At 38.5% G+C, this 21,028-nt stretch overlaps 1 protein-coding gene across 4 annotated transcripts in view; it reads right to left on the bottom strand.

The window, feature by feature from the left end:
- Positions 1 to 21,028, bottom strand: part of DYM (dymeclin) — a 217,966-nt gene that overhangs the window by 194,467 nt on the left and 2,471 nt on the right. For 3 of the 4 annotated variants that reach the window (XM_075019603.1, XM_075019600.1, XM_075019601.1), the window contains exon 2: positions 10,028 to 10,205. In XM_075019603.1, coding sequence (XP_074875704.1) covers positions 10,028 to 10,167 — 140 coding nt within the window. In that variant the 5' untranslated portion in view covers positions 10,168 to 10,205. Of the gene's footprint in view, positions 1 to 10,027; positions 10,206 to 20,376; positions 20,438 to 21,028 lie in introns of those variants that run through there. The other variant, XM_075019602.1, reaches the window with a different exon arrangement.

The raw sequence follows: 21,028 nt of genomic DNA, 5'->3' as shown, positions 1-21,028 counted from the left end.
GCAGTATGGTGTCCCAATATTAACACCTAAAGGGCAACCTGTTCCAGTGTTTCACCACCCTCATCGTAAAAAATCTCCTCTTTACATCTAGCCTAAATCTATTCTCTTAGTTTAAAACCATTACCCCTTGTCCTATCACTACAGGCCCTACTGCTCAGGATATCGGAGAAGATTAAAAGCCAGTCAAAAAAAAACAATTCAATGCTTGCAGACATAACATACTATGTAATATAGGCTGAACAATTTCAGAGCTCATGCAGCTACATCCTTGTAATTAAAGGTATGAAAATCACCATCCACAGAATAAATAGGAAAGTAGCAATATAATGAAACCTGAATAGTAACTAAGACTGTAAAAGTCAGTGGTATGGCCTCCGTTCAAGCACTCCTCTCACATAAAGATATTGGAAAACTTAATACTGCCATAATTAGATTGCCAAAGTTGCTGTTGCTTCCTAAGCATTAAATTTTCTGATGAGTAACCTGATTTATATAAAAACATCAGAGACTGGAGACAAAAAGGGCATGGAACCACACGCACTTTCTCTGTCCCACCTGCTCTTGGCAACTACCTACAACTCTACCAGTGAGCTTCTAAAATGCAGCAGTGGGGGAAACAGTACCCCTTCTTTCTGTTCTTCAGTTTAGATGGTAATCCAGTTTACAGCACAGTCCTAACAACTGTTGCATCAACCTGAGACTAACTGTGGTGCTGTGTGGGAAGCCCCTAAAGCAGCTCCACTGCTGAAAACTCATGTGGAGCCATGCTCTTGGAAGCTGTTGAGTTTGTCTGAGCTGTGCTCAAATTCCTTAGGACTAGAAGAGGAGGTAAGGGTATTGGTAGAAACAGCAGCCAAAATAATTCTTTCAAAACTTTTCAATAGGAAATGCTTCAAGATAGAGACATCAAACAAATTAAGTTTTAAGATGCCTGCAAATTTTCCTGTATATCAGACTAATTTACTGTGCAGTGAGCTGACAGCAGAGACAGCTCTTCACCTACAGCTGAATATCCTAAGACAACTTCAGATTATGCAGATTGGCTTTTTTAGATATCAAGTATCAGCATTCTTTCCTCCCCCATAAATTGCTTTGCAACATAAGTTTCAGAAAGAACAAACTCACACTTTCATATATACTTTAAAAATGTTAGACTTAGTCTCAGTCTCAAAGGTGGTCTCTTGTTTCAGTGCTAAAAACATGCAGAGTAATTAAAAACAAATGGTATAAAGCTAGAACACCCTGCCAGCAACTACAGACAACGCAGTTTTCTAGTTCTATATGAGACAAGGACTTTTTGCACTTAAAAATACCCAAACAAAACAAACAAACAAAAAAAAAACCAAAAAAAAAACCTTCTAAATTTGTCCAGCTGACTGCTTGTCATGAGGATGTATTCTTTCCTGCAAATACTGGACACCAACTGACTAGAGAGTTCTTCGGTACTAAATAATCGTAACCCAACACAATGTGACCCACCTCCCACTATCCAAAGATGCTGGGGGCTTCTATAATACAGACCAAGTGATTACTGTAATTGCTCCAGGATTTAAGCCATAAATGTAGACATACAGCTTTTAATTCTGGTTAATTTTTCCCCTAATTTCTAAGTAGTTAGGTTTTAAAGTATAGCATTCTTACAGGTTCTTTGGGGTTTTTTTTCTTCCCTTCGAGTTATAAAAACCACACAAAGTCCTCAAACAAATTCCACAGACTTGCCTAATTTCTACAAGTTGCCAGGATCAAAAACAGTGGCAAACCAAGCAAGACCTGCAGATGTTCAGCAAAGCTTTCAACAATCAAGTCATTCTTTTTCCCACCAAAACAAAGTTTAATGCTTAAAAACTAACTACAGCCCACTCCCCTGTATTCATACAACAAGAATACGGAATTGAATTTTGCCATCCTCAGGACGAGGCAACATCTGCAAAATTTCAGTTCGTGCAATAGAAACACCTAGCGAGAAGGAACTACAGCAGAATATCACCCCAACACACACACACACACACACACACACACACACCAGTGAAATGGTATTCTTACACTCAAGAGAAGTAATACTACTGCTACATCCCAAGGATGGATTCATAGACAGGGTATAGTGGGGGGATACAAAAAATAGCAGCCCATTTCCAGGTACCTGGGGCAAAGCCTAGTAGTGGCTTTCTTTTCTTAACTTGGGCAGGAAAGAAAAGTGAGAGATGTGGAAAAAGCCATCTGCCTATTTTTTTGTGCTGTGAAGACAGGAGATACATTATAATAACACTTTGGCAGAAAATGCCAGAGTCAAGATTCATAAGGTGGTACAAAAGAAATGCTACAACCAGCTATGGTATTGAGTTTGCTCTATAATCCCTGTGAAGATGACATTTGGTTAATGAATTAATACAAGAATGGAAACCTAACACTAAAACATCCATCCTTTCATTAATCCACAGAGAGGCACTGGTAGCATTCAAACTGTTTTTCAGCACTAGCAACAAGAGCAAGCACTGACAGAGTGAAGCTCCTTCACTGCACTGATCACAAATAAAAGTTCTAATTCTCTCTGAAAACCATGACCCGAGGAATACAGGCTGCCTTGTTGCCAAACCTATGTGTGTATACACAGGCACACACACACACAGAGAGAGAGAGAGAGATTTTAGGAGCTCACCATTTGGGACACAAAAAAAAAGTCTAAAATGCATTAAATTGATCCCTTTCAACACATTACATTTAATTTTAACAAAGTACCTATGGGAGGATCCAGGAGAAAACAACCTTTCAGAAAAGAAAAGGAAAAGATCCCACACATTCTTCACTCTGCAATTTTGTCTACCGAGAACTGGGAAAAAAAAAATTACACTTTTTCAGAATGGAAAAGAAGCTCCTGAAAGACAGTGTTTCGTAGAACATGTAAAAACAGAAGAGAGATTCATTTGGGATGGAGGAGTAAAATACCCTCTGGTCTATGAGAACCATTAGTACATTCTCAACAAGAAAAAGATTATCAGTTTCTAGCAATAAACAAGCAGCAAGGTAAGTAAACTCTGCCTGCTGCTTGATGGCACTGCTAAGCATCACTAGGAGAAACCCAGGCAGCCCAGTAACATCCAGTAAGCCCTGCCATGGAGAAGACACCACTTTAGAAGATGTTCACATGCACACAGCAACAAACACCATCTTCAGGCCACGGATCTTTAGTATCACAATCACAGTGACCTGGGTGAGTTTGTACATGTAATTATATATTTCAACTGGCACTACCTGAACTAAACCATCTGGTTTTGGGAAAGTAGTACGTATCCCAATCATATTTACCAGTTTACAATTTTCCGAGGCATCAGCAAAAGGTATCACCTGGTGTGGGGATTCAAACAGGTTGTGAGCACAGCCGGGAAACACTAAGGATGCAAAGAAAATTATACTTAACCACACAGACTTGACTGGATCATTTAGATCCAAGCAAACATGTGAGGTGCAGGATTGCTTCCCACACATTTTAGGAAAAAGTTTCAGGCTTCACAGGAATTCCTGCCTCATCCTGTGATCTGGTGGCTAGCATTTTCAAAGTCCTTTATAAAAGCAAGAAATTAATTTTACTTGTTTTTTTACGTACAGGGTAGGCCCACAGACTTCAGCAAAATTAAAATTAATAGTAATAGTGAAATTTTCTTCCTGACAGCACAGACTTCTTTAAAGAAAATGGTTTTATCTTGTTTTATTTTAAAGGTACCGAAACAGGAGAGGTTTTACAGTGGCAGTGATTATTGTCTTGTAACACCTCAACACAGCAAGCATATTTTGCATACAAATTGTCACTACAAACTCATCTATACACAGGAAGCGTCTGTGTGACACCAGGTATCACACATCAGCGATGGAAGTAAAAAGTAATCAAGGGTAATTAGCTTCTGTAGGAAAGACAACAGCACAACCACTACACCCCTATGTCACATAAGGACACTGTACTAGGAAGAGGAGGGAAAAAATCAAAATTAAGTTCAAACTTGCAAGCTCAAATACTGCCTCTCTGATACTAGAGGTCACCTCCTTTTCCTGATACAAAAGTTCAATCCCTCAAACCTGTACTATCATAAAAAATGCCATTTGGGAATTCGATGCACACACGCTCACTAAAACATACGGGAATACTAACAAGCCAAAATTGCCTCTTCTTATTTCACAAGGAAGAGTGAAAATTATGAGTTATCTATCATATGTATAGGCAATGATTACTGACCAAGTAAAACAAAATATTGAAACAGTATTTAGACAATAAAAATTCGTTTTGTCTTGCTGAAATTGCTCTTCTATCATTTCATAATTGATCTTATGTCAAGTTTTTTTACGTTGTTGGGATTTAATCACTTTGTAGTTACTGATCATAGTACAAGGAGTTTCTTCGTCGGCAAGTTAGTTTTCTGTAAGAAAGCATCTTTTCACTAGAGGTAGGGAAGAATGGTAAATTAAGCAGCCTATTGCTCAAAAAGATTTCATAGTTTTCATTGACTGCAGATTTTCATATCTGGCTTCATACTACCAGAAAGACGGAATCTATGGTCAGCTACTCTGGCATATGTTGTAAAAAAAGATTACTTTCAAAAAGAGGGGGGGGAAATAGTAAAAAAAAAAAAAAAAATCAGTGGAGTTATTTTAGACTGAATTCAGTTGCCTTACTTTAAATTTGCTAACAATCAGTCCCACAGACTTCAGCAAAGCCATAATTAATAAAAGACAGAGAAAGTCACTTCCTGACAACAGTTATCTTTGAAGAACATTGTTTTATCTGCTTTTATTTAGAGGCATCACAATCTAAGAGGTTTCAAAGTGGCAGTGACTACTGTTAAATTATCTCAACATGGCAAGAGAAAGTATTCTGCATACAAACTGTAACTATAAACACAGCCATACCGTGACACCTACCCTTATCATAATAAGGCCCAAACCATAGCAGACAACTACCCCCTCTAAAAGAGGGGGAGGAAAAAAAAAAGGGGGGGAGCAGCTTTCCTGACAGTTTTTTTCCTCTAAGTAAAGCTTTTTTCCTTGCCATCAAATACAAAACAGAAGAATCAGCCCATTCAGTAAATTCATACTGTGGGAATGCTGACTTTAATGTACTAGTTGGAGGAAAGACGTCAAAGAATAAAAAGCTGCATATAATTTATTGTACCAATTTAAAAAATGTACCATATTAAGGCAACATAAAAGTTGCTCATTTTTGTCTTTCCATTAAAGGCTCATGCACACTATTCTTGAACCAGCCACTCATTAAAAACTCTGGGGAAGGAACAAAGCGGAACAGTAAATATTAAGCACATGATTTTCAGCAAGTTCTGTGTTAGTTAACTCTGCTTTAAGTTTTCCATCAGGAAAGAATCGTAACTAATACCCACCACTAAGAAGGAGGTTGCATTCTTGGTAGCAACTCGTAGGAGAGCCAAACACAAAGGTCTGCCTAAACTGAGAGCTAAGACTCCAAAGTAAACCTTACAGCTCTTGCTCGTAACAATAACTAAAAAAGTCATCCAGAAAAAGCCATATTTTCTTTTCCAATATCCAAACATTATTCAGATTGATGTCAGCCACTTTAAACGTAGGAAGTGGCAGATTTAAGACGTTTTACACAATATTAATTCAGCTCCCCTGAGTCCATTCTATGCAACAAATAAGGATCTGTGAAGAAAAAAAGAGAATATGCAGGAGTGTGAATTTAGACTACCAAGTACTTCCTAACGGCTGAAACTAGAAATTTCTCGGCAGACGCTTCTGTAGCCCAAGGGGATTTTATCTGCCTAGCATCCATGACCTGCTTTATGGAAGAGCAGCTTTTCCTTTTACTATCACTTAGGCATACATCACTTATCTCCTACCACTCCTAAATTGTGCAAGGCCCCAGTGGCTTTACCTGCCAAGTACGCAAGACTTGCTCTGGCTGTTACTATCACTCATGCCAGGGGAGTCACAGGCAATGAGCAGGGATTCACCATCAGCTCATTTCTCATTACTGACAGCTGATTCATAATCAGGGTTTGTGAATGCACAGACCAGAATTACTCCCACTTCATATCCCCTCTTAATGCTTGCTTAGCTATTAAGAAAATCAACATTATGACAGGATGACAACAAACAGCCCAGAAAAGCACAATATTACACTCCCAGCAGCCAGCTCTGCTTTGACCCCACATTTTCACATTCATTTCTGGATAGCACATCAGATTTAAGCAATGCCACCTTTTAGCCCAACAGCCTGCTATGCCCCAAAAATCAATCCCTCATTGTGCCAGAATTGTTCTGTGGTGCCATGCTATCAATCACTCAAGGGAATTAACTTGGCTGAAAAAATAAACACTTTTTTGCTGTGTTGTTTTTCAGACAGATTAGTTCCTGATTAAACCCACAGCAGACCCAAATAAACACTGGAAGGGATAGTGAAAGGGCATGAGTATCTTGCATCAGTATTGCTGACAGAGACACAGCAACGTTGCAGTCAGTAACACTGGTATTTGGCAAACTTTATTCCCCCCTGCAAGCTACCTTGTGTTCTTCACAGAAACAGACGAAAAAGTTAACTGGACTGAAAAAATAAACCCAGTAAAGACATGGCTGAGTAAATAAGCAATGCTAAAGAACTACACACAGAACCACACAAAGAGAGATTAACATGTACAATCTGGTAGGAGGGAGGAGAGAAAGCAAAAGAGAGAACCAGGAAGATGAGAAATTGATGAATGGAGAAAGAGATCAACCAAACTGAAATGAGAATGGGAGAAAAGCAAAACAATGACAAAGAAAGAAATTAATACAAAGTGCCGAGAAAAGCAAAGCATATGAAAATGAAGACAAAGAGAAAAGTAAACAAAGCAATACCATTAAAAAAAATCAGATATGGTATCACACTTTCATCTTTCTCAGATTAGGAAGCCAGTAATTCACCAACTCTGAAGCCAAGGCCCTGAGCTTCTCATTTGGGGGATTAAAAGACTATTGTTCCTCAGAAGATCCAACTCTGTTTGGCAGCCTAAAAGATCTCCCTTTGGCAGCTGCGATCAGCAGTACCTGGACTAATCTGGAACAGCTTCTATAAAGCAAAGCACTATTCACATAATCGTCACTAGAGAGAAAGCATGCACAGAAAAGTTTTAAGAACCCCACAAACTTTACTTACACATACAGATTCAAATTTCCCTTAAAAGTATCAAAAGTACCCTTTGCCTTCCTTGCAGATACTGGTTCCTTGCTATGGGCAAGGTTTCATGACAACAAGGTGAATGTCAGGCATCTGTCGCTGAAAGGAGGCAATCCACCCCAGCCCCACCACCTCCCATGTGTCGTTGGTTTTTGGTTGGGGTTTTTTTGTTGTTGGTTGGATAGGTGGGTGCTTTTCCTACTACCATGCATTTTCCTACTACCTTCTCCTTTTATGTTTTTCTCCTCCTCCTTCCCTATAGTACTGCTGTATGTAGAACAGAAGTCCAAAGCAGCACCCAGAGAATACAACCCTCTTCTCCCTGGGGATCACATCAGTCCCATCTTTGCAAAAATCTGAGGAAGTGGGACAGAGTATCATCAATTACCTCCACAAAAAACAACACACACACCATTTATATGGATCCCAATAACACTTGCAAACAGTCACTAATTTTGCAACAGACAATTGGAAAAAAGAATAATTTGAAAAGACAAGAAAACTTTAAAATTCTGTCCTGTTTGACAGGTGAAAACTGGCTCCTTTCCACAACAGTCAGAAACTAGCATCTTGCTCCTGTCAAAAGTACTACCCACACTCAAGCCTCATTAAAACAAAACAGAGTTAACTTGATATTTCGCAAGCTTTCAATCTCAGAAATGAACATTGACCTCTATTGTTCTGTTCCTGCAGGCAAGGTTATCTGATTTAGACAATGGCTGAGGGTGCTGTGCAGCCAACATCATCTGACATCATTTGTCAAATGGTTTTCAGGTAGATGCAACTTAATGGGAAATTTCTGTTTCCTTCCAATTATTAAGCTGCACAAAAGATGCTGCTAAAAATATTTCTCTTCTAGCTGCCAGGCAAGAGCACCATCTGGTGTTCAGCTAATTAAACTTTCAACCTGCTTTTGGATCAGTTTTTTTGTTTGCTTGTTTTTTTAATTATGTTTCTTATTTGGGGTTTTTTGTTTGGTTGGTGTTTTTGTTTTGTTTTGTTTTTTTAAGCAAACTTACGCTGCACTGGATCTGACTCCATGAAATAGGCACAAAAAAGCTGCAAAGCAAATTATGAAAAACTTTACTTTGGTGAGGGAGGGAGGAGCAGTAGAACAACTGAAAGAGATTGCTGGGGTTTTATATATAACTATTTCCCACTTAAAAAAAAAACCACAAAACAAACAATGCAGTATTATATGACAACTTAGAACATTGTCCATCTTGTTAGTCATGGGTAGACTGTAAACAATTCTTGCATCTTCAGGGATCTTAGAGAAAACATGCCTGCTCCCTCACCTACTGCCAATTATGTACCACTCTTTACAAGCTTTACAACCCTTCACAACACTGTACCTTCTTGCTACGCTCTAGCTATTCTCTCCATGCAGAAGCCAAAATCCTTGCTCCTCCTCACTCTTTACAAAAATAATGCCTAGAAAATGTCTCCCAGCTCTCTACCTTAAACATTTTCCCTCCAGTTGTCTGAACTTTCACTTACTCACAGGCACTCTAGTACAAGACAGATTATGTACCAGATCTCCTCCTAATTGTTATGAAAATAAACATGTCTGCCTTTCAGAATCTACCGTGCACAAGACACAGCAGAGAGGTAAATCATGTAACAAGTAAACTATATCTCACTAGAAAATGTATTCCATTCTTCATTCAATCACTAATTTATATTCAAGGTTCCAGAGCTCAGAGTAGTCATAAATCTGAACTATTTTTTCACCTTCTGAAAAAAAACCAAAAAACCAACCCTTTGACTACCATTCATTTTGAGAGGAGCTCTGTTTTAACAAAAAAAAAAATAATAAATTGAAAGATGACAATAAAATTAATTGGCCAGAACAGCTCTCAAACACATTTCCAATTTAATAAAGATTAGGAGTGTTCCCAATTTTAGCAGTAACACATTGTGGCCTATTTAAACCTGTTACACAAGTGTTCAGATGTAGTCTGTTATGACCCTTTATGAAAAAGCTAGGTCCTTTGCAAGGAAATACTGCTGATAATAAAGGGGGTAAATAAGACATTCACCTGACAAAAAAGTATCGGGCCACACTGTAAACTATATAAACAGTTTAAGTAACACTTAAAAGTATTAAGTAATACCAGATTGTTCTTGTAAGACTGATAATCCACATACCAGCCAATGAATTTAGCAATGGACTTGGGTTAGCAGAAGTCACGAGGACTTCTGTTCTGTACTTCTGGAGATGTGCTACGGATCCTCTCAAAAATATTAATTCTGTTTATGTCTACACCTCTTGCTAGAGTGAAAAGACATGCAAAACTTGAATTTTAGATATTTAGAAAATATTTTTATGGAGACATCGTGCCAAGCCCCTTTTTAAAATGTAAAGCGGGGGGGGGGGGGGGGGCAGAAAGCACCAGACTAAGAAACAGAACTGCTAATCTACAATTAAGTCATGGAAAATGTACAATTCACTATAAGTTGAGAGGAAACATCACACGTTGGAGTCTCCAGCAACTCCAGAGACACCAGAGGCTTTCTCAAAGAAAAAAAAAAGCACCCCAAAACAACAACCAAAAAAAACAACCAAATGAAAAAAAGAAAAGCTCCCTCCCAACACTACAGACCCTCCTTCTGATCTTTCCCAGATACCAGGAGAATGAATAGCAATTACACCTATTATGAAGAAGAAAGAAACCCACAGGAATGGAAGAGGTGGTGGAAAGAGCTTCCAAAATTAGAAACAACAGTCCATTTTACATAGGCATTTATTCCTCTGCTACCTAAAACAGGAATAATTAATGTAACCACTCATTTTGCTTTCAGACTTGTCACTTCCATAAACATATTGGTCAAAGTTTAGTTCCCTCTTACCTGTTTGTTGGAGTGGTAAAGCTAAAAGACAGCAGCTGATTCCAGAACGGATCATTCTCGGAGATGGGCTCTGCTCCCGATAATTTTTTTAAGTACTCATTTTCTGGAAGCTCACTGATGCTGCTGCTATTTGCTCCCATCTTCTTTATTTGGCAAATCCCTTTCTAAATTTTCATTTCTTCAAGGAAAAAAAAAAAAAAAGAAGAGAGAAACATTTAAAGTTTTTTATACAAATAAGGAATATACAGACCCTAAATTAGCTATCGGTAAAGCTTTAGTTCACTACCTTGAACAGTTACTGAAATGTAGAAAACAGACGCATAGGAAGACATTAAAAAGAAAATCTTTCTTTCAACAAACTTAAGACAATAACATCTTCATCGAAGGAAGTTAAAATTACTGTGCTATATACCTCAGTCATCATCTCACTTGGATTTTCATAAGTTACACTCAGCAAGAACACAGTGTCACAGTTGGATCAATATCAAGGCTACTACCAGTTACCCTGCTGCACAGTTACCCTGAATCAAATGACGAAAGGTACTACTGACCATACATGAACCTCCTGACCTTTGTAAAATAATGGGTTGGTTCCAATCAACTGCTTCAAGGGGGGAAAAGCTAAAAAATGAACACATTGGAAATACAACCGCTTTTTGAAGCAACACCGCAGAAGTTGGTAGAGATGCACCCCAAAACCTCTTTTCATGACTAGCTGTGTTGTATTTGATCAGTGCGTAGAATGAGATTTCAATTCTCCATGCTGGTTTTCAGCACTTCTCACCTTTATAAACAATTTAAAGGAAAATCCACCATGATGCTATTAACTACGTGCTAGGGATGCTCCTAAGCATCTTACAACTTTCCAGGACATCAGCTTCAATAATCTTCCATCTTTTGAGAAGAAATAACTGTGACTAATAGCTTTAAAAGTTTATATTTAAAAAAAACATGCCCACTAAGATAAAAGCGCTGTGCAGTGTATTACTGCGTAACCTAAATACTCAATCCTGAGCTGGCATAAGACATAAGAACAGGGACAGCTATACTAGAAGATGTAAGCTACTACCCAGCAGCAACTCTTCCCTTGGTCTTAACAAAGATACAGGATCTGTTTCAAGAATCACTCCAGTACCAATTCTCTTAGACTCATCATCTTTGCAGAAGCAGCTACTTCCAGAAAAGACCATTCTAGTAGCAGTTAATATTAATAAAGAAGAGTATGAAAATGAGGAAAACTTACTAAAAAGAAACCAAGAGATTCAATGAAAAGCTGCAATGTTTGCAGCCATCATGGAGGCTATCTGAAGAACTTTTATTTGAGATTTAGAGCGAATGCATGGTAACCAAATATTTCACAAACAACAAAATGCCGGCACAGATGGAGAGTAGAATATAGGATACTATTAAGTCATAAAGACATCTTTAAAAGCTGAGATCCTAGAAAAATGAGGAAAATGTTCATTATTTCCTAAATTTTGTTTGTAGGGGACACTATAGGCTGGGAAAATACCAGTCCACACTCCTTCCCTCCATTCTAGTACTCCATCCTCCACCATCACTATTAGCTGGTGTAGGAGACAGAATACAGTGAGATGAAACTTTACACTGACTCAGTACATCTGCTCTTACAACAACTCCACCGCTGTAACACTGCCATCAGGCACCCAGGGAGATCTATTTTTATGAGACAGTTTGGTTTCTACCACCTCCCTTGACATCTGACCAAAGGGGAGGGAGATATAAAAACCTTATAACCTCAAGTATGTCTCATTTAGCAAAAAGCTCTGAAGACACTGTCTGCAGCATTTGCAGAAGGCATTTTTGTCATGGGGACTACCTGCAGGAAGAGAAATTAAGAAGTGGCCTAGGAGTGAAAGAGGAGGTTTGTGCCAGGGAATTCTGTGGAGAAGCATTAAAGGATTATAAAATGCAATTAATTTAAGAGGGCTTCCAGAACTTTGGTGGAATGTTTACTCACAGAACAGAATGAATGCATCTTACCTGAATACAAATTTTGCCGCTTCAAAGAAAAAAGCCCAAGACTCAGTGTACACTACCTCTGAAATAAAGCCAATGAATACTAAAGCTAGAGAATAAAGTAGAAGAGAAACCAGTCTGCATAATATACAAGAATACTGGATCATAGCTTTGAAGGAGAAGAATCAAAGTTCAGCTTGCACATGGACATCTCAGGTCTGCAGCCCAACTACCACAGAAGCCAAAAACAATGTTCTTGGCCCTGGACCCATGTTTTGGCTCAAGTCCCTTCCTTGCACCTTTAAACGACTTAAAGGTCATACATTTAAACCTTTATTTCTTGGAGTACAGACAGCTTAAGTCCGTGTGTGCCTCAAGTTCCCGTCCTCTGCTCGTGCTTTCCAGCTCACGTAAGGAGCAGCTCATTTGCTCCAAGATGAACACCCAAGGGAGAAGATAAACAAGAGGCAGCTGGAGCCCTGCCTTCAAATTCCTCCACCTTAACCTATAATTCTTGAGTTCCCCATGGCAGCACTCTGACCGTGCCCTAAATCCTTAGCCCATCCTCCCACGGTGAGTAACTCCACTTTGTTCTCTATTTCACAAGCTATTCTCATAGCTTGCTGCAGCTCTCAAAGCCCCCCAGTTTAACCCATTTCCCCAACAATACAAGAGTGATGTGAACAGGTTGCAAGCTAGACCTTGGAAAGAGTCTGCATACTTTCCAGATTTCCTGCAGTATCCCAGTAGATTAAATTCCATTAAAACAAATCCTCCAAAATAAACAGCACTTTAAAAGTAAGTTTTAGCAAAATATTTATTGTCTATTTTCAGAGTCAGTGTCAAACACGCATTGCCCAAGAACATGCCCAGTTCTGTGGCCAAAGCCATACTCTGAAGCAACAGGTTGAGTTGCTGGCTAGAACTCCTCGCGAGCTCTCCCTGTGTCCTAGCACCTGGCTGGCTCCTTCCAAACTGCAGAGAACATTTTTCTATTCCACAGCACTTTCTCAAAGTGACAGAAAAATAAGGCACTAGCCAATTATTTGTCTTCCTCTAAATAAAATAAACATCAAGCCATTGAGATCTGTCAGACAAATCCAGTTGCTAGCTCGAGCTCCAAATACTTGTAGAGCTAGTTAGTAGGTTTGTGGACTTTGCGAGCTTTGCCTTCCACTAATTTGTCAGCCAACAAATCTTAGAGCCATCAAATAAACATGCAGATTTTTCTCTCTCTGTTATATCCCAGGAAGTTGTTGTGGGTTTTTTTGTATAAGAACATTATATTCACTATACTCCTCTAAAGTCAAAATCTCAGCAAGTTCTACTGATACTTACTGTAGATGACCATACTTAGAAACAACATACAACGGGTGTCACAAAGCTAACTCCTTCCGTGAGGAACTTATGCTATCTCAAAACCTGATGAAGTGCTCTGCGATGACGTTACGATGCAGCCTGAGCACCTTTAGCTCCTACAACCTAAACAGCCATAGGCCCAGCTTTAAATAAGACAGACATTTCTGAGGAACTCCAGCCATCAGGTTACAAAAGAAACTGGTCTTTCCTTTGGAGTTCATGAATATCCTACAGGACAAATGCCTAAAAATAATTAAAAATTTAAAAAAAAAACCAAACCAACAAACATTTACTTTCCTGGCATTTTAACAACAACTTAGATGGTTACATGCTACCCATGACCTCCAACACATTTCCAAGACAGATGCTATTAAATAATACTAAATTAAATTCCAGTCACCACCTTAAATCATTTTCAAAAATGCTATTAAATAGCAGACATGTTTCTTTTAGAAACAGCTGCCTTTAGCTGAAAATATCACTCAAATAAAACATGTAACCACTTAAATTTGCAAATTGCTTTTGATTAGGAGGCACTACTGTTGTGTCTCTAACACTATATGCTGGTTAAGGTAGTAGAGGCTCAGGTCTTCAGACAACATAAAAGGTTGGTCAGTATTGGGAACACAACTACCACAGTATTTTTTAAATAGCATCTAATTCTCACTTAACCGTGATTCTCCCTAAACTTGACTTTCATAACAGCCCCCACTGCACAGAATTGCTGCTCCAGGGGATCCCAAAGTCACTTCTGAACACAAGGTTAAACAGATTCTGCTTCCTCACATGCTGAAGTGGGATAGTCACAAGAAACACCAAGTAATACAAAGTACACTTTGACTCCAGAATAGTCAATCCTATCCCCAGCAGTAAATTACCAATGAAATCTAAAAATCCTTTTCTTGAAACACACTAAATAAATGCATGGTTCATTAAAAAAAAAGTTGTCTTCTCTTGAAAAGCAATTAATCTAGTTATTTGCTCAAAAAAATACAGATACAATTTATTAGCAAGTCACTTAGTTTAATACAGTATTATTACATCTACCAACAACAACTCTTTCTTTCTAAATAAGCTGGGAACACCCCCAAAGAATCACAGCCTCGTCTACAATTGCCATTCTTTATTAAACCCAACATCTGTTTAGTCCCAGAACTTGGCTCCACAATGCAGGAGCAGATGCTTCAGAGCAAACACAAAGGAGTTTGTTTTGCACATCAGGACTCATTCCAATCTCAAATAGCTAGGGGTAGATATAAATCCCAAGTTTACTGTCCCTTCTAAGAGACTTTAATTATTAACAACATTTACAAGAATATCATTTTTCCTCTTGAAGATAAAAGCAATTCAGCAATACATACAGGCTGTGTCTGAGCTCACTTTAAGTGTAACTCAAGCTACAGTATGTGTACTGTTGAACTTGGAAAAAAAAAAACTTGTCACGGTCTCTAAGCCTTCTGTTTAAATAATTTTAGACAAGTAATTATAGCTCCATTAAGTATTAAATCTCCTACTGGTCTCACAACTTAATTGCCAATGCTGACATTTTGCTAATCCATCCAGTATAGCCAGCTCCCCCTTCCAAAACTATCCTTGCCATGATTGTCTGGCTGAGTCTGCAGACAACCCATGTAATATAGATTATATATACTTTTTTTTTTTTAAATAAGTACTTTAACGTGCAAGAATTTGAGACAGTCATGCAGACAATTTTAGGATGCCATCTGAGATCTGGTGTCTAGGTTGGGTCTTTAACACAACCATATGAAAATAAATTAAGTGATGCTATTACATATTTGAAAAGCTAGCAAAATTTCATTCCCATATATAACAGCACTTTGGTTACCATTATAGTTTGCTGCTTTATGAACTAAAACAAATGGACATTGTTTTCCTTTCAAGCAAAGCAGCTAATATCACTGTAAAGATGAGAACGTATGAGATGTAATACTGCTTATTCAAGTATTAGCAAAGCTGCTGCACTGAGGTTTTTGGCTGATTCCTATCTGCATCCAAGAACTGTGTGTTTCAGACCATCTTTCACTGTCCTGGTTTCAGCTGGGATAGAGTTAACTGTCTTCCCAGTAGCTGGTACAGTGCTGTGTTTTGAGTTCAGTACATGAAGAATGTTGATAACACTGATGTTTTCAGTTGTTGCTCAGTAGTGTTTAGACTATAGTCAAGGATTTTTCAGCTTCTCATGCCCAGCCAGGGCACCTGACCCAAGCTGGCCAACGGTGTATTCCATACCATGTGACGTCCCATCTAGTTTAGGAACTGGGAAGGGGGGGGCAGGGATTCGCCGCTCAGGGACTGGCTGGGTGTCGGTCGGCGGGAGGTGAGCAATTGCCCTGCGCATCATTTGTACATTCCAATCCTTTTATTACTACTGTTGTCATTTTATTAGTCTTATCATTATCATTATTAGTTTCTTCTTTTCTGTTCTATTAAACTGTTCTTATCTCAACCCCCGAGTTTTACTGCTTTTTCCCGATTTTCTCCCCGATCCCACCGGATGGGGGGGAGTGAGTGAGCGGCTGCGTGGTGCTTAGTTGCTGGCTGGGGTTAAACCACGACATTCACCCATAAGACATTAAAATGTCCCACAAAATCCTAACATAAAACTTCTCACAGAGTTAGGAGACTACCACGATATATATGTAATTCTCCACCAACAGAAGACACAGAAGATATATTAACAGTAGGTATTGTTCAGCTCCAATATTTGTATTTTACTGTCCACACAACATATTTTAATTGTCTACTTATGCACATTACAATAGTATTTATACCTAAGGATCAAATGCTTTGTGGACTAAGTAAAATACACAACACATACCTACAAAACTTATGAACAGATATCACATCCACAGATAAAGAACGGTCTAAAAAAAATGAAGTTACACCTTGCAGATATATATTCACGTGCAGGATCAGAGTTAATGGTCTAAAGCACGCCCGAGTTAGCGGTCTAAGGGAGCTGCCCAGCCCTCAAGTTTGTTCATGGGAAATACTTGTTTAATGTGTTTCATCCTGCTTTATTAGAGCAGGGAAAGCTGCAGTAAACCAGAAGCCCTGCTTCTTTTGCTATCTTTATTAAGATCCTCAACTTTCTGCACCCAGCAAATCAGCTTTTGCAACTCACTAGCCTATTTCTGTCACAGTCTCAATGCTCTGTCCTAGCTTATTCCCCAATACGAGATTTCATTCCTATTAAAATATTCCAATCTTCCATGCAACACACAAAATATCTCATCTCTAGGCCCACTGAAAGGGAGGTAGCCAAACCAAAGACAGGAGATCAAATAGGTCCCAGCTGATCTGATCAAGTGCTTTCATGTACTACTTTAATCCTTGCCTCTCTGCACCTCGGCTTCGCTAAACCTGTACCACGTTTCATCACATTCCAAAGACTGCAAAATCTTCATGACATAAGAGATGTTATTTCTGTCTATCAGTAAACAACCACGTAGCACTTTGGGACACGAAAGAAATGTTCTAAATAAAAACATACACCTAAAGAAACAACGTCACCTGGTTCCCCAGTGCATCTAAAAATCACAATCTCTGTACTGATTAACTTTAATTGCTGCTAGAAATACCTATGGTGTCTACACAGAACAATTTTCCAAGAGGAAAGTGAATTGGATACCCCACATACCCAAAGGTACCAGAAAAGGACTAACACATCTTAACTGTAGAAATGAACACGGATGCTGTAAAAATAAAAAAGATTTGATTTCAGGAGCTAAACCACAGTCTCTCTTATCTACATATCCTCTAGTTGCTTTCTGCCCCCTTCCAGAAAAGAAGTCAACAAACAGTAAGTAGTCCTTGTAATACAAACCATAGTTAAGTTAGCTCTTTGAAGCATACACTTACATATCTGAAAAGCAAAGTGGCAAAGGTCCCTTAATAAGGATGGCTTTGCAGCTTTCCTGGCATATTAAATGTTCATTCAAGTGCACTGCTTGGGGAATTGTTTTGGGGAAGTTTTGGTGCTGTTAGTGAGGCTGAAAAAACACCAAGAAATGTGACATGATACTTCTTCAAAGATAAAAAGCAGTTATTCAGATATTTCACTCATACCAAGAGATCATTCGTTAGACTTCACGTATACTCCAAAGTGAGGTACAAAAGCGTAAGAATTTGGGGTTTACCAATTAAATTAGTAAAATTTTGCTAAACAAAGCTAATGATGCAGAAATATACAGCAATAAGAATTCATGCCTGTAAAAGGAATCTTTGGGAAAAAAATAAAAATCTTTACAATCCTCAGAATTTAGGAATTTTGGCTTTTTTAATCATAGAAAAGCACTGAAATAATCTTTGGTTTGTTTTAAAGCATGTTAACAAGTCAACATATTTCAGCTATAACTTAATGCCTGGCAATCATCAAATACAATCAAGCCACTACAAAGAATTCACCTTCTCTTATACACCAGTCACTTACAACCAAGCTGCAGGGGAGATTTCAGAACAGAATAAATGCACCCTTCACGACTACAAATTAAAAATGTTTCCTACTGTTTTTAAGTTAATGAGTTAGGCAGGAAAGACTGTTTCTGCTCATTTTACTTTTCACTGTACAGATTTGTACTTTTCCTCCCGTTTTCTACTGTGTATATGGCAACCACTCCTTTCTCCAATTTCCTTTACCCACGCCTCTTACTTTTCCACGCTGAAAGTGTTCAGACACATACAAGCACCAAAACAAACCAGGGGAAAAAAAAAAAGGTTTTGTGCAAAGTAGGGGGGAGACAGGCAAGCTGGTTTTGTGAAAGATACAATATATGAGCTCTTTTAGAGAACCTGACTGTCCATAAAGGGGTCTATCTTTGCAACCTGGGGGCAAATACCACCTTTCATAGCTTTCCAGATATCAGTCAAATTCTCTAGTTCTCCTCTACCCACTATTTTTCAGACTCTACCAAGTTTGATGGCTACTGTCCAGGGTCATGAAAGTCTCCACTATATCTACAATCCTTTAATGTACTTTTGCAGCAGCATAGCACACTAACCATTTGCCAGGTACCTAAATATGTCTCCTTAAAGCTCAATACCTTACGACAGATGTACTTTTGGAGAGCAGTAAGAAACGCAGCACAATTATGAAGTGGTCCACGCAGGGCTTAAGTACAAGAAAAATAAAGAAAACCCCATCTTAAGGTCTTTAGGTAGCTCTCAACATAATTTATCTGACTTGTCCACTACTTAGTCTGCTGGATGAACAAACACAGCATCTTTTTTGGTCGTCCTGGCCAGTAACTTGTTCTAGGGCCTTCCTCTTCCGTAGTAAAAGCCCGAACAAAGCAGCACTGCAGTGACATTAGTATGGTCCTTACAGGTTCCACTGAAGCCTAAAGAGTCTTGTACGCAGCAGAAGTGATTAATCTTGATAGATTTACTGCAGGCAAAGTAGGCCCTCATAGGGAAGGCAAAGAGCAGCTAAAAAAACTAGCAATGGTACTGTGTTTTCTGCTCCAGTTCCTTTTCCACATGCATTTTATGTGGGAGTCAGTCATCAATAAAAGCCTAATTCTGAAGAGCACAATCTGCTTACTTTGTGTCCCACCTACAGAACAGTTGTTCTGCTCACAACTGAAGAAGGGATTTTTCAAGACCTTCTTGGTTAGGGAGCGTATTTCAAGCAGAAGAAATCAGATGTGAGCGAGCCTGGACAGTGTGGTTGTTCACCAAACTGCTCAACAAGACATGCTGTAAATCACCTTTGTCTTTGCCAGTTCACCCTACAGTAATCCTACAGTTTGCTGATTTTTAGTTAGTGTTCTGAATAGGTGAGAGAAAGATGAAAACCTAAATTCTATAAATGACACTGAGATCTATGGCTTATGTGTATTTTCTCAGTGCCATCTCAGGAACCTAACACACATTTTCTTTCATTCTTTATAGTAACGTATAATCACTAACCAACAGGTTACTGTTGTGGTGAACAAATCTACTAATTTTGATCACAAAGGAGATGCCTGTTTACGAATCTCAAAATAGCTTATTTCAGATGAAGCACTAGTCACCTTCACTGGTCACCTTCAAAGCCTTGTCCTGAACTGGAACTACTGACTCATGTCGGGGGGGGAGCGAACCTTGCTTAAACTGCCTTCCTCTGAAGTTATACAAGATCCAAAAAAGCTTGACATAAAAATGCCATTCCTTCTTACTCTTCCAACCGTTTGCCTCAGAACAAACACATCTGATACACAGCACTCTAAAGAATATGAAAATATTACATTATGGCACCGGACACCAATAAGCAAATATATGCTTGTGATAAATGATAATCTTGTTTTGAAGACCTAAACCTCAAAACTACCACATTTCCATCCACCACGTATCGGCCCTTACATTAGCACATACCAATTAAGCGGGGTAAGAAACCCATTAAGTGACAAGACTAATTTATATTAAGCTTATTTGTCCTCCCTCCCCTCAGTCCCAATGTTTTGTCAAAGGCAAGACAGCAGGTACATATTAAACCTCTTGAAGGAGTTTTTGCTGACAGGATGTGAATCCCACAGACACCTCTCTGTTAAGAAGTTGATGTCACTTCAGATAGCTTTCATTTCACCTTTACAGGTAAATAAGCATTTATAGCATTTAAGCACTTCTTTGTCTAGTTTACACACATGCAACAAAACCTGTCTCTAGTTCATTACTATCAGTTCCACGAGACCCATTAGGGACTCCTTAATTCCGTCCATTTTTAATGCTACTAATTACACTCCCACACTAAAACACGATACTTGTGGCCAAATCTCCCTGAAGGTTCAAAAGCCTCTAACATTTGTCATGAATTAACAAAATTTAAAGCTACAAAAATTATAAAGATAATTTTTCTGACCTCCTACGTAATTCCAGTCATAACATTTTATTAAATAATTACTGCACCAAGCCTACCAATTTGAGAGTAGAATGACAGCATCAGTTTTAGAAATACATCCTATCGTAGAGGAAAGAGAGGTAGTGGGGGGGCAATAAAAAAAAAAAATTACCTCTATCCTTACTCTTATAGGTCCCAAGTAGAAGTCAGAACTCGAACACAGTGAATGTTTTCTGGAATACATGCAGAAATAATTTCTTTAATTTGATTAGCAAAACACCATTAGAAGGGAGGAAGGCTGTGCACCTTATTTTCTGTGCAAAAGGCTCAACTTTTCTCCACCTGTTAAATAACTACTAGAGGTATATAACATATTTTTCAAAATTTTCAAGAAGTGAAAATTCAAACACTAATTCTGCTCTTTGCAATGGGCAGATATTTATTTAAAGGTTTTGTTTGCCCTCAGCAGTAAGATTCCTACTGCTTGCAGGACAGCTGTACTGGAACTATACAAGAAGAACAAATTGAACTTTAAACAAGAATATCAATGGAATATGGAGCTTAAAAAAAAAAAAAAAAAAAGACTAATCAAGAATATGCACAACCCATACTGAGACCTGACGTCACAGCTCAAGAATATACTGCATATCAGTACCAATATTACTGGTTTGACCCCATCTTCTTCCAGTGGCCGAAAAGATACTTTTATTACCACAAATACAGCAATGGTTTTCCAAAGCACAATTTTATACAAACTACCTGATAATCTATGGTGGATTACAGTGTTAGAATTTTTGTTTGATATGAAAATGGTTCATGATTAT

Source organism: Buteo buteo, chromosome Z (assembly GCF_964188355.1).
Source record: "Buteo buteo chromosome Z, bButBut1.hap1.1, whole genome shotgun sequence".
In the NCBI taxonomy this organism is placed as follows: domain Eukaryota; kingdom Metazoa; phylum Chordata; class Aves; order Accipitriformes; family Accipitridae; genus Buteo; species Buteo buteo.
Note: the sequence above shows the minus strand (reverse complement) of the source record. Positions and strands in the feature narration are given on the sequence as shown.